Source organism: Amphiura filiformis, chromosome 1 (genome assembly GCF_039555335.1).
Source record: "Amphiura filiformis chromosome 1, Afil_fr2py, whole genome shotgun sequence".
Lineage (NCBI taxonomy): Eukaryota > Metazoa > Echinodermata > Ophiuroidea > Amphilepidida > Amphiuridae > Amphiura > Amphiura filiformis.
Genome location: NC_092628.1, coordinates 98,909,893 through 98,924,381, shown reverse-complemented (window position 1 = coordinate 98,924,381; position 14,489 = coordinate 98,909,893). Strand labels below are relative to the sequence as shown.

Genomic DNA, 14,489 nt, shown 5'->3' with positions numbered 1-14,489 from the left:
TTTTTCTGCTTAGAAAATTGTATTTTGTGCTAATTTAAAACAAAACAAAATGACAGAAAATTCTCTCGATAACTTTTTAAATCTCTCGACAAAGATTTTACAAATATTGTTTTGTGCATTGTATGTGAAATTTAGAATCACCCAGTGCTCAGAATTTTTGCCGTAAGCGGTTTATCAAAAAGTCATGATTCATTTTCAAAAATCATCCAGCCATCTGACAATGGGTGGTCTGCTAATGGCTGCCTCCATGAGCTCTACTCGATAATATATTATCGACTATATAAAATCATTGTACAGGACTGCTGAAGGCATGCAACACATGCATGATATGATATACAGAGCCGATCGATATTGAATAGTGTAGTGGTTGTATGTAGTTCGCTTGACATACCAGTGAACCAGTCCCTGGCATTTATTGATAAACATTGAGGTCAATGTAATTTTTGTGAAATTTATACATTTTCTGAAAGGCCTGTAGGAAAAATAAATATTTGCGAGCATGAAAATTTTGCAAAACTAGATCTCTCCTAAATGAGACAAAATTTTCATGCACACTTGTAAACAGGATCAGTTTATACTAATCTGGTATTCACCACTGTACACAAATTACATAGCAATGTCTGGTCTGCATGTCACCTTTACAATACCAAAAGCAACATCTTTGATGTCATCTGCCCATCAACGCTTGATCTGTTCTACACCAATAAAAGCGCAGAAAGCCGGTGATGCAGGCTCAAACATCTTCACAAGCCTCGCATTTATCTTGTCCAAAACCTCAAAATCCTTTTTCAAAGTCATTGCATGTTTTGACAACCTTGTAACTTCACGGGCTAAGAAAGCGCACATTTTACACTTCATGTTTGTTGACATGTTGCCCTGCTGTACATTGGCTGCTTGATATGTTGCCCTGCTGTACACTGGCTGTTGTACACTAGCTGCGTGACTACTGGGTATGCTGCAAAGAGGTGGCGGCTGAGGTTTGGCAGTACTGAGATGAGGAGGTGGCATCATGAGTTGATCTCTTTGGTAAGTGCCAGGAGCACTTGGTGCAATTGGGCGATTCTTTGCATTCTGTGAAGGAGGAGGATGGTTATGTAACCAGGTCATATTTTGCTGTAGCTGCTGTGACCCTGACGCGGTGTGATTATGATACTGTACTACCATACTTGGGTTTCCTACTTGACTCTGGTTTGGTTGAGCTGGTTGGTGCTGTGATGGCCCATTCTGAGATGTTACTTGTGGAACAAAAGGGGACCCATTCTGTGTAGTATGTGTTAGCTGTGGTGCCACACCCTGAGACTTTGCATTCTGTACTTTGGGAGCCACACTGGGTGTACTCAACTGAATTTGTGCTGATACATTGGTTTGCTGTCCATTCACTGGCGATTGCATTTGGGTGATAATTGGTTGTTGTGGCAAAATACTAATACCCTGTTGTGCTGGCATACTTCCTTGTACTACCATATTAACACCTGGTTGTAGAATACTGCCAGGTTGCATAAATGTGACTGGTCCTGCAGGCTGCTGAGATATTGGTACACTACTCACAGACAGACTACTTGGGCTTGCTTGTACTACAATCGAATTTGATGACTCAATTCAAGAATCACTTGTCCAGGTTTAGACGGGTCTTGGCTTGGTACTAGATTGAAAGTTTTCTGCTGTGGTTGTTGCTGTTGCACCATGTTTCCCACACTGTGCACAATCGGCCTTTGATTTGGTGCCACACTGCCTGACAATATCTGACTTAGTTGGTTACCTGCTGTAATCTGTGGAATGCTCTGATTTACTGCATGTGTCTTTGGAGTCAATCGATAGAATCGGCCATCAGATGTCTTCACCAGCTGACCTGTGTTTGTTCCAATGGATTGAATTGTAGTTCTATAGACAGCATTCTGAGACTCTAGCTTTTTGTTCTGTTCTCTCGCAATTTTGAGTTGGTAAGATAACTTTTGATTTGTGATGATGTTTTCATTGTGGCTTCCAATGAAACGTTGTATTCGCCGCTTCAACACGTTCAGTTGATTAGTGATGTTTAGGATGTGTCTAACATGAGTTTCACAATTGGCACATTTTGGCTTCTCTTTGATATTCTGGTTGCAGAGTGGTTCTTCTGGTACACTAGACTTTGTATCTGACGAAGGTGGTGGTATTTCAGTTACAGAATCCATTTCTGTTTCTTTGCCTTCAAGAATTCTGTTCTCATCTCCTGACACTTTGATTGATATTTCTTCATCAACTTCCTCGAAAGACATCGAAGGCACATTTTCTTTGACATTTTCAATTGGTTTAATATCATTATTATTGGATTTAGTGTCAATTTGCTTAGAACTTGCTGGTTTGGACTTTTGTGCAGAAACAGGTGATAAAGATGATACATCTACGAACAAGTCTTTTATGTTGAATTCAAAGCCTTCTGGCAATGGAAACCGTTTCACAATCACACGAGGGTAGTCACTCATTTTGAGAATTCTTTCTTTAAGATCATCAGCATTCTCAACATCAGCAGGTCGAAGATCTCCATCAACTTGTTCTTGGTCGCTTTTAAATGTCCCATCCAGTAAATCTTGAAGTTCCTTCAATTCATCATAGACTTTGAGCTTTGGCATGGTGTCCCTGCATTTGGGTGATAGAGGTTGACCTCCTAGCAGTTCCAACTGTGGTGGTGCATCCACTTTGGTATACTTTCCATTTGTAGTTGTGTTGTGACTTGTATTTGGCTCCTGATCTTCTACACTTGTTTTAACATCAGTAATTGGTTTCTTGACTCCTTTACCTTCTGATGTTAGTACTATGGTCTTTTCTTTATGGGAAGTATTGTCCTTAACCTTGGTCTTTGCGCTTGGTCTGTTAGAAATATTACGCATTGTTTCTCCATCAGCAACTGAATCTTTTCCTTGTGAAGATGACTCATGTGACAATTTCACCCTCTTTGTAGGTATTGTTGAGTTTGGAGTTTGTTTGAATTTGTTTGATGCCATCTTCTCAGATGAGCTTTGATCCTTTGATCCAGTACTTTCTGATGACTGCTTTTTTCTACCAGCAGATGAGGAATTGTCAGACGTATCATATTCTGCAGATCTTGACTTGGTAGATCTCAAATTCTGAGATGTGTCACTTTCTTTTACAGCATTTTTTGATACTGCTGTAGTTTGATCTTGGCATTCAGAACTCTCAGTTGATCTAGTCCTTCTAACAGGCGAAAGAAGTCTGACCACTATCAATCCCCATCATCTTTGTCTTTTTGGCAGGGGAGGCAGTATTAGGGGAGACTGTATTTTCCACCAATCTAGTTCTTTTCACAGGTGACGAACATGCCATGCCTTTTCTTGCTGTCTTATGGGACGGAAAGTGTTCGCTGATATATGTAGTGTGTTCTTCGGAATGTTCTTGTTTCCAAGATTCAATGATCTTATTCACTTGACTTGCTTTTTCAGGCGTTTCACTTCCATCAAGAAGTAATGTCGGGTAAGGATTCTTAGCAGTAGGTTTGCCTGTAATATAAGTAAAAGAGGAACAATGCAAACTTAAGTACAGAATTATAAAGTGCATCGGTATCAACAGCTTGGCTGGGATTGCCCTTTATAATACCACTACGGGAAACATCAAAGAACACCGTTAACTGGATATATTTTTGTATCTAGTCAATGAGTGCGTACTTAAGCTTTATATCTAACGAGATATGCATGTAAAGGTGATTCGCATACACCTGAAGCGTAAAATGCAAGTAATACACAGAACAGTATGATGTATTGCTTTGTCGACGTCGGATCTTGAGATTTGATGATTGTCAAGGACAATGAAAACTGTATTTGACAACTGCCCTAATATGATCTCATCTGATCATTAAAAGATTGGCACAAGTTTAGTTTGTTCGGTCTGGTGTAAAGACAGGATTGTGACAAAATGCTTGGGAAGGGTCAGGTCAGGTTAATATTTATATTAGACGAGAGGAGTGTCACATGGCATTTCGCCAGGATTAGAGTGAAACAAACCTTGCCCCGCAGAATTCAGAATTTCAAGATTTAGAAGTTCAAATAATTCAACCACTTCAAATTACACGTTTACCAAAATACAGGGTTAAATTATTGTCAGCCTTTCAGGCAAGACTTACTCATTATTACATCAATTACTGCTCATGAATCCACCTACCATCAACAAAATGATTGCTGCAAACATGTGACCTTGATGATATTCCTTCTACCAGCTGCCCCCATAGTTGTCTTACAGCTGCATTGCTGGGTGCTTTGTGCCAATTCAAAGCATCCACATATGGCATCTGCAATAGCCTGGAAATGATATAAACAACATCATGTAAATTTATATGTGGGGCTCATACATTGTAACATTGTGGATAAATATATAGTGTGTTGCACACAACTGCATATAGAATGCAGTAACAAAAACCAAATATCCACTCGTATAAAAACCAAATGATCTTCACGAATTGAACAAAGTATTATGTGTAAGAGAAGTTGGGGAACAAATCAAAAGATTGAAGAAGATCTATGAACATAAAACCAGTTTCATGGAAACTAGAAAAGTTACAATGTTTTTAACAGGAGCAGTAATTTATATTTTAGCACCTTCCTTCCTTTCCTTACTAGTTTCAATTGATTATTTGGTTTGTTCCCAACAATAATAGAATGAGAAGAAGGGTACTAAGGCAGTTCTCACACAACAGTGCTGGACTCTTTGGCTTGAACCAACTTTCGCGGTTTGTTAAAAAACCAGAAAAAAACCCAGAAAAAAACCCAATACCACCAATGAATTTAGCCACTGTAAGTCCCGCACCTAATGATTATTGTTACCAAGTTGTGAAACTTATGGAATGGCATCTATTTAAATGCCTTTTTAATGGGGAAAATGTTGAAATCACAAACCAATTTTTCTTTCTTCCCAAGTCACAGAGCTCCTACTTACTTATCATTGAGACCAATTTGATTTGGGCAACCATTAACTTGACAAGCACCTTTCTGATCCATCTCTGTTAAGTTTTTACCGATGGTGGCAACATGGACAACAAGGCAGAGACACTCCAACAGTCTGAACTATACACAAAGACCTGTAAGATACAGAACAGTGAAATGATCACGAATAGTTCAGTCGCTTTTTTATGGTTTTAGTCTTCTTCGATTTCTTTCAGCTCTTTTTGAATTGCTGATATCCACATAGTTTTTGGTTTCCCTCTTGGTTGTTTTACATGTCGTTCGTATTCTTGAAAAGCTTGCTTTGCTGGGGTATCATCAGGTAGTCTCAGGAGGTGTCCTAACCAAAGGAGCTGCCTCTTCTTGATTTTATTATTCCACTTTGTTTCCTTGGTTTTCTCGTAAAGTTCTTGATTTGAGATTTTCTTTGGCCATTTGTTGTCTAATAGCCTTCTCAGGAGAGATCTTTGGAAAGTGTCAAGTTCTTCCTCGGTTGATTTTTTTATTGTCCAGAGTTCACTGTTGTTGTATCGAATTTCATGTACAGTAAAATTTCTCTATGGATGCTGCCATCTTTTTTCTTTAATCACTTTCCTATGTCAATAAATATATTCATGAAAATTCGTCGGTCGCAACACATAGTGGCGTAGAGTAAGTTTCCAAATTTTCCGTTTCACATAGTTTGGAAAGTGTCAAGTTCTTCCTCGGTTGATTTTTTTATTGTCCAGAGTTCACTGTTGTTGTATCGAATTTCATGTACAGTAAAATTTCTCTATGGATGCTGCCATCTTTTTTCTTTAATCACTTTCCTATGTCAATAAATATATTCATGAAAATTCGTCGGTCGCAACACATAGTGGCGTAGAGTAAGTTTCCAAATTTTCCGTTTCACATAGTGGCGTATAGGTTTAGAACTAGCTATTATCCTATAAAAGTTATTCCTTTTTAACTATTAAAGATACAGTTTAATAGTTTGAACCTTAAACTTCAATTTGAAATGCAATCGGGCCACTGAGGGATAACAATGGAGAAGTATCGACACCGTTACTAGTAGCATATCCTTCAAAAACGTTTTGATCGGAAACGTGTTTTGTCCTTCACGTACGCCACTATGTGTTGCGACCGACAAATTATATTTTTTATTTCATTTTTATGATCCTAAAATGTTATGGAATACATAAATTTAGAAATTGCAACAAAAAATACTGTAATAAAACTATGGCTATTTTTATAGCATTTAATGAAAGGTCAAAACAGAAGAAAGTAAAAAACTGAGATTAAAATAACAACTCACTATCACTGTGGACTTTACCATTTACGGAGGAGGAGTGTTCAAGATCAAAGAATCATTAAGAAAATAACTGTAAAGTATAACAAAGCTGTTGTACGACTCACTTCATTTTCTTCAAGATTTTTGTTGTCGTTGAAATAAAGATAATAGCCTGCGCATATGTCTAACCATTTTGTCATTGTATATACATTTGTATGCCGGTGCACTTTTATGTACCAGATAGAGTCCGCACCATGTTCATATAATATACATGTAAAGGGTTAGAGAATATGTGACCAGCTCCAACTTCAAAGTCACTTTATACCACTCGCTCGCTTTTGCAGAAAAGTAAAGCCTCAAGGCACTGGGACGTCTTGTACATGTGCAAAATTTCCGACGGGCGCCATATAACCCGTTTTGTGATTGATTCCAAAAACCATTCATTGCAATCGTAAGCCAATCCATGAACGCAACAGCCTTTTACGGTATTAATTAATGTGAACCCCATGTGATCCCACCAGTAAAGTATGTCTAACCTGATTGGTTTACAAAACTACCTTGACAACAACCTCATAGTAAAAAGGTTTTCGAGAGGTGAATTCACATGGTGATCCAGCGATAAAGTATAAATTCAGCTTGACAACTGCTTTTGCAGCTGCAATAAGCAGAGGACATGGACACAATCACTGACATTTACACAATGAATTAATGAATTATTTATGACATGCATCGGCTGGATTTTATGATCGAGGTAAGGTTTTTGGCCTGTCCCTGCGTGAATCCTTAGTTTTCTGCATCAAGATGCTTGCGATGACCAGTTTTTAGCGGACACTTTGGGTTGATAACAGGTAACTTTTATACGCCATAGGGTAGAAACGATAGCTGTACAATTGTACAAAATATACATTTTGTTATATAGGCCTAAAATTTTGTGCACAAAAATGTGTTTCCGTACATTTGTCAAGTCTACTTGGGATGTAATATCAGGAATAATATAGACGAAGGGTTAACCAAACCGGAAGATGTAGCCTAGGTCTAGACAATAGGCACCATATTGCAGGAGGGTTAGAGTTCATAGAGGAAACGTTAAAGGTTAGTAGATTTTGGTCACCCAGGCACATCACTAATGTGTTTCACGAGTTGTAATACCGACAGGTAAAAACATTGATTTCTTAAAATTTTCCCGATTTTCAATTACTAAATATAAGTACGGTATAGTACTTAACAAACCATTCTTTGGTGAATCTATGCAATATGACGGTAATTTTTGAAACATCTATGAATCAATCTTTTAACATCTTTTCATGTAATTTTTTTTTGCGCCTGGTCATGCGTTAATATTTACAAAATGGCGAATGATGTATCCTAGGTCGAACAATAGCGTGACGTAGTTTCCGGCATTGTTCCTATGCGCTTTCACCCTCCTGGTCATACACATACACAGGCCAGGCCAGGGCTCATTCTCATAATTACTGCACTGCACAGCCCCAGTCCTTCGTTCAAATAAATCAGTGGAGCTCAATTAATTGCTCTCCTGGAATTGTTCAGGAGCGCAACTTTGAGCACTTAAAATTACACTCCTGGTAGAACTGAGGAGCTCAATTTGTGCTCCTAATTGAACATGAAGGCAGATCGTTTTGCGTCCATATCCGTATGCATTTATTGTACGTGGACGCAGACAAAACTTCGAAATTTAATCATTAGTTGATGATCAAAATTAGAAATTTCCATTCTTATAAATATTTTTTTAAATAATAAAAGACCCAAAATTTTGACCAACCTGCTAAGAATTGAAGTAAATTCTGCAATATTTGTAAATGCAACGTCAGGAAATCTTGCACTTTGTATATGCTTTCCATAACAATGATCTGATGGGGGAAATCCCAGCCGGCTGCCCGGTTGATGAAATTTACACTTTGTTTCAGGTGGTGGTCGATGTGCATTCTCTAAATTCAGTAAATGTCCATCGTCAACCGTGTAATTGAATGGGATTATTTTAAAATTTTAAAACGCTTGAAATATCACAAACAAATAGGCCTATGTTAATAAATAATATAAATACAAGCTAAAACTGTTGGGGTTCGAAAATGAACCCCACAAAACTAACTGAGTATATGGAAAATGCCATACGGCCGGACAGTTTCACAAGTTGCCAACTCTATCATGCCACTCGCCGCCTGCTTTGTTTTTTACAGGCCTGCCGGACTGAGGACATGTGGTTAATGTTTATTTACTTAAATTTATCACAACCTGAAAATATTCAGTTTTTAATGTTTTAAGTTTATTTTCTCATATAAACTCCTCAACAAAAGTTTGGAAAGTTTTTTCAAGCATCTGTATCTCCAATTATTTGTGACATATTCATATCGTGTTGCATATCACTGGATAGCTACAATACTCCCCTTTACAATGACACCCCATTTGAAACAACAACATTTTTCACGGCTGAGTACACGCCTTGTGAATGTAGTGGGGTCTCAAAATCAATTTGCCAAATTGACCATTATTCTGTGCTCAAACAAAGCTAGCCACTAACCTCAGTAGCGGGTGGAAAAACCACAGGCAGCCACAATAGTCAGGCACCTTCTCCTCATGCTGCTCACCGACCTGGTTACACGTTACTGTGGGATGGAATTCCATTCTTCCACAAGGATTCGCCGCAGGTCATTCAATGTGGTTGCCTATGGGCTTCTTTGGCACGCACAGCACGATCAAGCTGGTCCCACAAGTGTTCAATCGGGTTGAGGTCTGGCCCCCGGGTCTGGCCTGATGGCAGGCCATTTGACTCTTCTCCCATATTCTGTAGGTAGTCGTTGACTACCGTGGCTATGTGGGGCGAGCGGTGTCATGTTGGAGGATTGGATTAGGACCCAGGTTGTGAAGTTATGGGATTGCAGCTTGCTGCACAGAATAATGGTCAATTTGGCTAATTCATTTTGAGACCCCACTACATTCACAAGGCATGTACTCAGCAGTGAAAAATGTTATTGTTTCAAATGGGGTGTCATTGTAAAGGGGAGTATTGTAGCTATCCAGTGATATGCAACACGATATGAATATGTCACAAATAATTGGAGATACAGATGCTTGAAAAAACTTTCCAAACTTTTGTTGAGGAGTTTATATAATCAATGTTTCCATTATGGATTTCTTTTAGAATACCCTACCACTGTAGATTTTCAATGGGGGTCTTTTATGAACGACCCATACACATACACTGTGAATGTAAAAAATGGTAGGGTATTCTAAAAGATAGCCTCCATTATTAATATTATTGTTTCGTTGAATAAAAGCAATTTTAAAGGCAAAATCGAAATGATAATCTTTTTTGTATTATTGTGGCACCATGTGTTTTAGCGCCATCAACAACACTTTAATTTAAGAAGTCTGGACCCTGGAAGTACGAAAATTTGCTAGAAATTGGCAGAGTTTGTGCATGTTTTTGCACCTGTTTCTTACCACGTTTTGGACCAAAACTGACACAGAAATGAGACCATATCGACTGGAGATGGAATATTAGGTCGAAAATGTACTTAATTTATTTGAACAATTGACATTTGATGGGGTGTAGAACCGTGGTACGTGTAGCATAGGTTATTATGAAGTTCAATGCGCTGCGCCGTATTGATGGGTTTGGTTAACTTGTGCCTCCATCCAGGGCAAGGAGCGCAGTGAATTGGGCTAAAGGATCAGAATTCAGGAGCGCCAAGGAGCGTTAGCGCAATTGCGCTCCTTAAAAACGAAGGACTGCAGCCCCTAAAAAGCCACGCAAGACACGGTTCACACATAAGACAATAGTACCCTGAGTAAAGATAAACACTTGTGCTGAGCATCAAATTGGTCACTTATCGCTCACTGTTCAAAATGTGACATCTACATCAATTACAGTCCCCGAAACTGTCTACTTTTTAGCCGACCTCAATTCCGAAACATTTAATGCGATCCCCAACCCTTTGGTTACCTTTGGACGAATTTGTCGAAATTTCCGCGGAGTCTCCGTGTCTGAAATTCCCCGGTACAAACATCGAAAATGTTGCATTTCTCAGTCCCGGTGATCGCTGTTTTCATACATGAATATGCATATCTCTGACCCCTGTAAGGTCAAAAACGTGGCGTTGATTTCAACCAATCCGATCCACCGATTGTGATCAGGGGTGTGAGAGGCCACAGACCAAAAACGAGGAAAATCACTAAAAACAGCGAAAATCAGGGTAAAAATGCCAAATATGGGCTGCAAATAAAAGAAAAACGCGTAAATTTTGGCAACAAAAAAAGAGGAAATCAGCTAAAAGAGGAACTCTCACATCCCTGTGTGATACTGACGTCATATCTGAGGTGACCAGGATGCAGGAGATACCATTTTGGTCAACTGAACTTGACTCGTGCGTTCTTTTGGTTGACATAAATCGAACAAAATTTTCAATAACGGGTAATAGTACCCTGAGTAAAGATAGTCACTTGTGCTGAGCATCAAATTGGTCACTTATCGCTCACTGTTCAAAATGTGACATCTACAAAATGTACACCAATTACAGTCCCCGAAACTGTCTACTTTTTAGCCAACCTCAATTCCGAAACATTTAGTGATAGTTAAAAATGCGATCCCCAACCCTTTGGTTACCTTTGGACGAATTTGTCGCAATCTCCATGAGTCTCCGTGTCTGAAATTCCCGGTACAAACATCGAAAATGTCGCAATTCTCAGTTCCGTGATGATACTATATCCGCATCGCTGTTTTCATACATGAATATCTCTGACCCCTGTAAGGTCAAAAACGTGGCGTTGATTTCAACCAATCCGATCCACCGTTTAATAAGCAGCTTGATACTGACGTCATATCTGAGGTGACCAGGAGGCAGGAGCTACCATTTTGGTAAACTGAACTCGACTCGTGCGTTCTTTTGGTTCACATAAATCGAACAAAAATTTCAATAACGGGTAATAGTATGATTTCAATTTTTTATTAATGAAGTTACTTGTAGTTTTGAGGAATGACAAAGTTGTTTTTGAAAACTTAGATGTTTGTTTCAACTGATGATGTAGGATCGCAAGGTGAGTGAATTCGTGAAGAGATTTGCTTGTTTGAGTGATAGTACTAGTAGGATACGGGATGTAGGCTAGTCCTCTGTGTTTGACCGGCTCCGACGTCTCAATTCATGACGTCTCAAGTCGTACCTGCTTACCAGACAGCAATACTTTGTATTGCTGTATGGAACCAGATATAGGGTAATAGTAGGATTTCAATTTTTTATTAATGAAGTTACTTGTAGTTTTGAGGAATGACAAAGTTGTTTTTGGAAACTTAGATGTTTGTTTCAACTGATGATGTAGGATCGCAAGGTGAGTGAATTCGTGAAGAGATTTGCTTGTTTGAGTGATAGTAGGATACGGGATGTAGGCTAGTCTAGTCACGATTATCGCACTTTCAGTTTCCCACGCGTTTGAACGGGAATTGGATTGCGTACTTTTTCGATGTCTAGTGAGCAAATTTTTTCAATATTTTGAGAAAATGATGTCAAATTTTCTATTCTGTATTGTTTGGTAATAATGTCTTTTGCCAATAGTATGTTTAAATTTGTAATTTTGTGTTTTTGATCGCAAAAGATCGGATATTTTCGTTCATGATTCAATTCTGAACCCTTCGCAAGGGTGCCGATTTCGCAGAACTTTGACGATAATTTTGCCTTTTGGACACTAAAATGCTTTCGATCCTTAATTTTGTTTCAACCGAGTCTTAAATTAGCATGCACAATACGGTTGGTATCACTTTTATATACATTGATGAAATTTTAAAGATTTTTTTTCAAGTTTCTAACCGGCGCAAATCGTTAAGTGTGTATTTCCCATTGACATCCAAAATGGCGTATGCCAGTCCTCAATATACATAGGTACGGCGTATATAGGACTGGCAAGCGAGTCTAGGCTAGTCCTCTGTGTTTGACCGGCTCCGACGTCTCAATTCACAACGTCTCAATTCGTACCTGCTTACCAGACAGCAATACGCAATGTATGAAACCAGATATAAGACAATAGCCCAAGTGCATTGCTTCCCTCAGTTCCTATCTCTTAAGTTATATTCGTCTGAGATCTAGATAACAGACAGCACTGTAAGCTTCAGTTAAAGAGTCCTGACTGTTGAGTGTTAAGCTTACATAATTTTTCACCCATGCGATTTCTTGTCTGCGTCATATGTCTGCGCATACGCCATTCTACAGAGTGGAATCTTCTTTCAACAAGCCTACACTATACCTGGTAGAATATGAATCAATACATACGCTGTACTTACTCTTGTGGGTAGATTTTGCCCTCAAATTTGCAGAAAATAAGAGAGCAATTTCCACGATGATTCTGCGTACCTCTGCGGTAAGCGCTGATTTCCAATGGCCGGAAGCAGGTATGAATAATTAATTCTCTGACGTCATCACGAGTTTTCAGAGATTATAGAGGCTTGTCAAGCACTACTATCAGATCAGAGAAGATCTTCTCTGGTATGATCACTTTATTTATTATGATCACTTTATTTATTTATTTATTTATTTATTTATTTATTTATTTATTTATTTATTTATTTATTTATTTATTTATTTATTTATTTATTTATTTATTTATTTATTTATTTATTTATTTATTTATTTATTTATTTATTTATTTATTTATTTATTTATTTATTTATTTATCAATTTATCAATTTATTTATTTATTTATCAATTAATTGTTTATTTGCTTATTTATGTATTTTATTTATCAATCAATGAATTATTTTATTTATTAATTTATTGATCTTAATGATTCATTTAATTTATATTTATTTCTTTATTTAATCATTTTCCTTTAATAAATTAATTGATAACCACTGCTTATTTATTTATTTATTTATTTATTTATTTATTTATTTATTTATTTATATATTTATTTCATTTATTTATTTTATTTATTTATTTATTTATTTAATTAATTTATAGGGCCTATGCCTTATTTATTTATTTATTTATTTATTTATTTATTTTTTCGGGGTACACATACGTATTGCATCTATTTTATTTATTGGTTTACTTATAATAATATATTTGCTTGTTCATGTGTTTATTTATTTGATCTAATATCTATTGGATCACTCGCATCTCAATAAATAAATAATCAAAGCAATAAACAATCAATCAAGCAAAAAAGTGATCAAAAGCTAGCGCGATCAATCGCTAACGCAATCAAACGCGACCAACCAATCCATCAATCAATCATCGGTGAGATTATCATCCCTTCATCAATTGCTCACACACTCATAACTCACCCAATTAAAAACTTAATCAATAATCAGTTAATCAAAATAAATACACAAGTAAGCTCTATATAACATCATAACTCAATCAATCAATGTAGATGAATGAGTGAGAGAGTTAGTGGGAGAGTGAGTTAGTGGGTGGGAGAGTGAGTGGGAGAGTGAGTGAGTGAGTGAGTGAGTGAGTGAGTGAGTGAGTGAGTGGTGAGAGTGAGTGAGTGAGTGGGGGTGGGGGTGAGTGAGTGGGAGAGTGAGTGAGTGAGTGAGTGAGTGAGGGGTGAGTGAGTCCGCCGTGAGTGATGAGATTGAGAGGGGTGAGTAACTTGGAGGAATGAGTGAGTGAGTAGGTGAGTGAGTGAGTGATGAGGGGGGTTAAAGAGGTGAGTAGTCGGAGTGAGTGATGGTAGGGGCAAGTAGCTTGGAGAGATGAGGGCCCGGATGAGGGAATGATGAGTGAGTGAGAGAGGGGTGAATGAGTGATGAGAGGGGATAAGTAAGATGTGCGTGGGTGAGTGATGAGAGGGGTGAGTAAGAGGTGCGTGAGTGAGTGATGAGAGGGGTAAGAGGTGTGTGAGTCATGAGAGGGGAGTGAGTAAGAGGTGAGTGGTGATATCGAGGGGGTGAGTAAGAGGTGAGTGATGAGAGGCGTCAGTGAGTATGAGTGAGTGAGTATTATTCGGTCGTCTTTGAATGTGTTTGCTTGTTCGCACCACACAGAAGTAACTATAAACAAATAAGCAAATAAATAAATAAGCAAATAAAACCTTATAAACAAATATATAAACAAACGAATAAACAATATAATAAACCAAATTACCAAACAAACTTATATTAAAACAAACAAATATATCAAACTTATAAACAAATAAGCAAAAAATCATCAAAATAATTTACAAACAAATAAACAAACAATAAATAAATAAACAAAGTAATTAACATAAAATAACAAACAGATAAATAAACTTATAGAAAAACAAATAAATAATGTAATTAACCAAAAGATAAACAACCAAAC

The 14,489-nt window shown here is 37.6% G+C and overlaps 1 protein-coding gene across 1 annotated transcript; it reads right to left on the bottom strand.

Annotated features, from left to right (window-relative positions):
- Nucleotides 1-1,574: 1,574 nt before the first annotated feature.
- LOC140164955 (uncharacterized) lies at nt 1,575-12,550 on the bottom strand. The gene is made up of 4 exons (XM_072188363.1): nt 12,485-12,550; nt 4,924-5,065; nt 4,153-4,289; nt 1,575-3,494 (listed from the first exon to the last, which is right to left on the bottom strand). Exon 4 carries the CDS (start codon nt 2,979-2,981, stop codon nt 1,575-1,577), a length of 1,407 nt encoding a protein of 468 aa, XP_072044464.1. The 5' UTR covers nt 2,982-3,494; nt 4,153-4,289; nt 4,924-5,065; nt 12,485-12,550.
- Nucleotides 12,551-14,489: the final 1,939 nt, after the last annotated feature.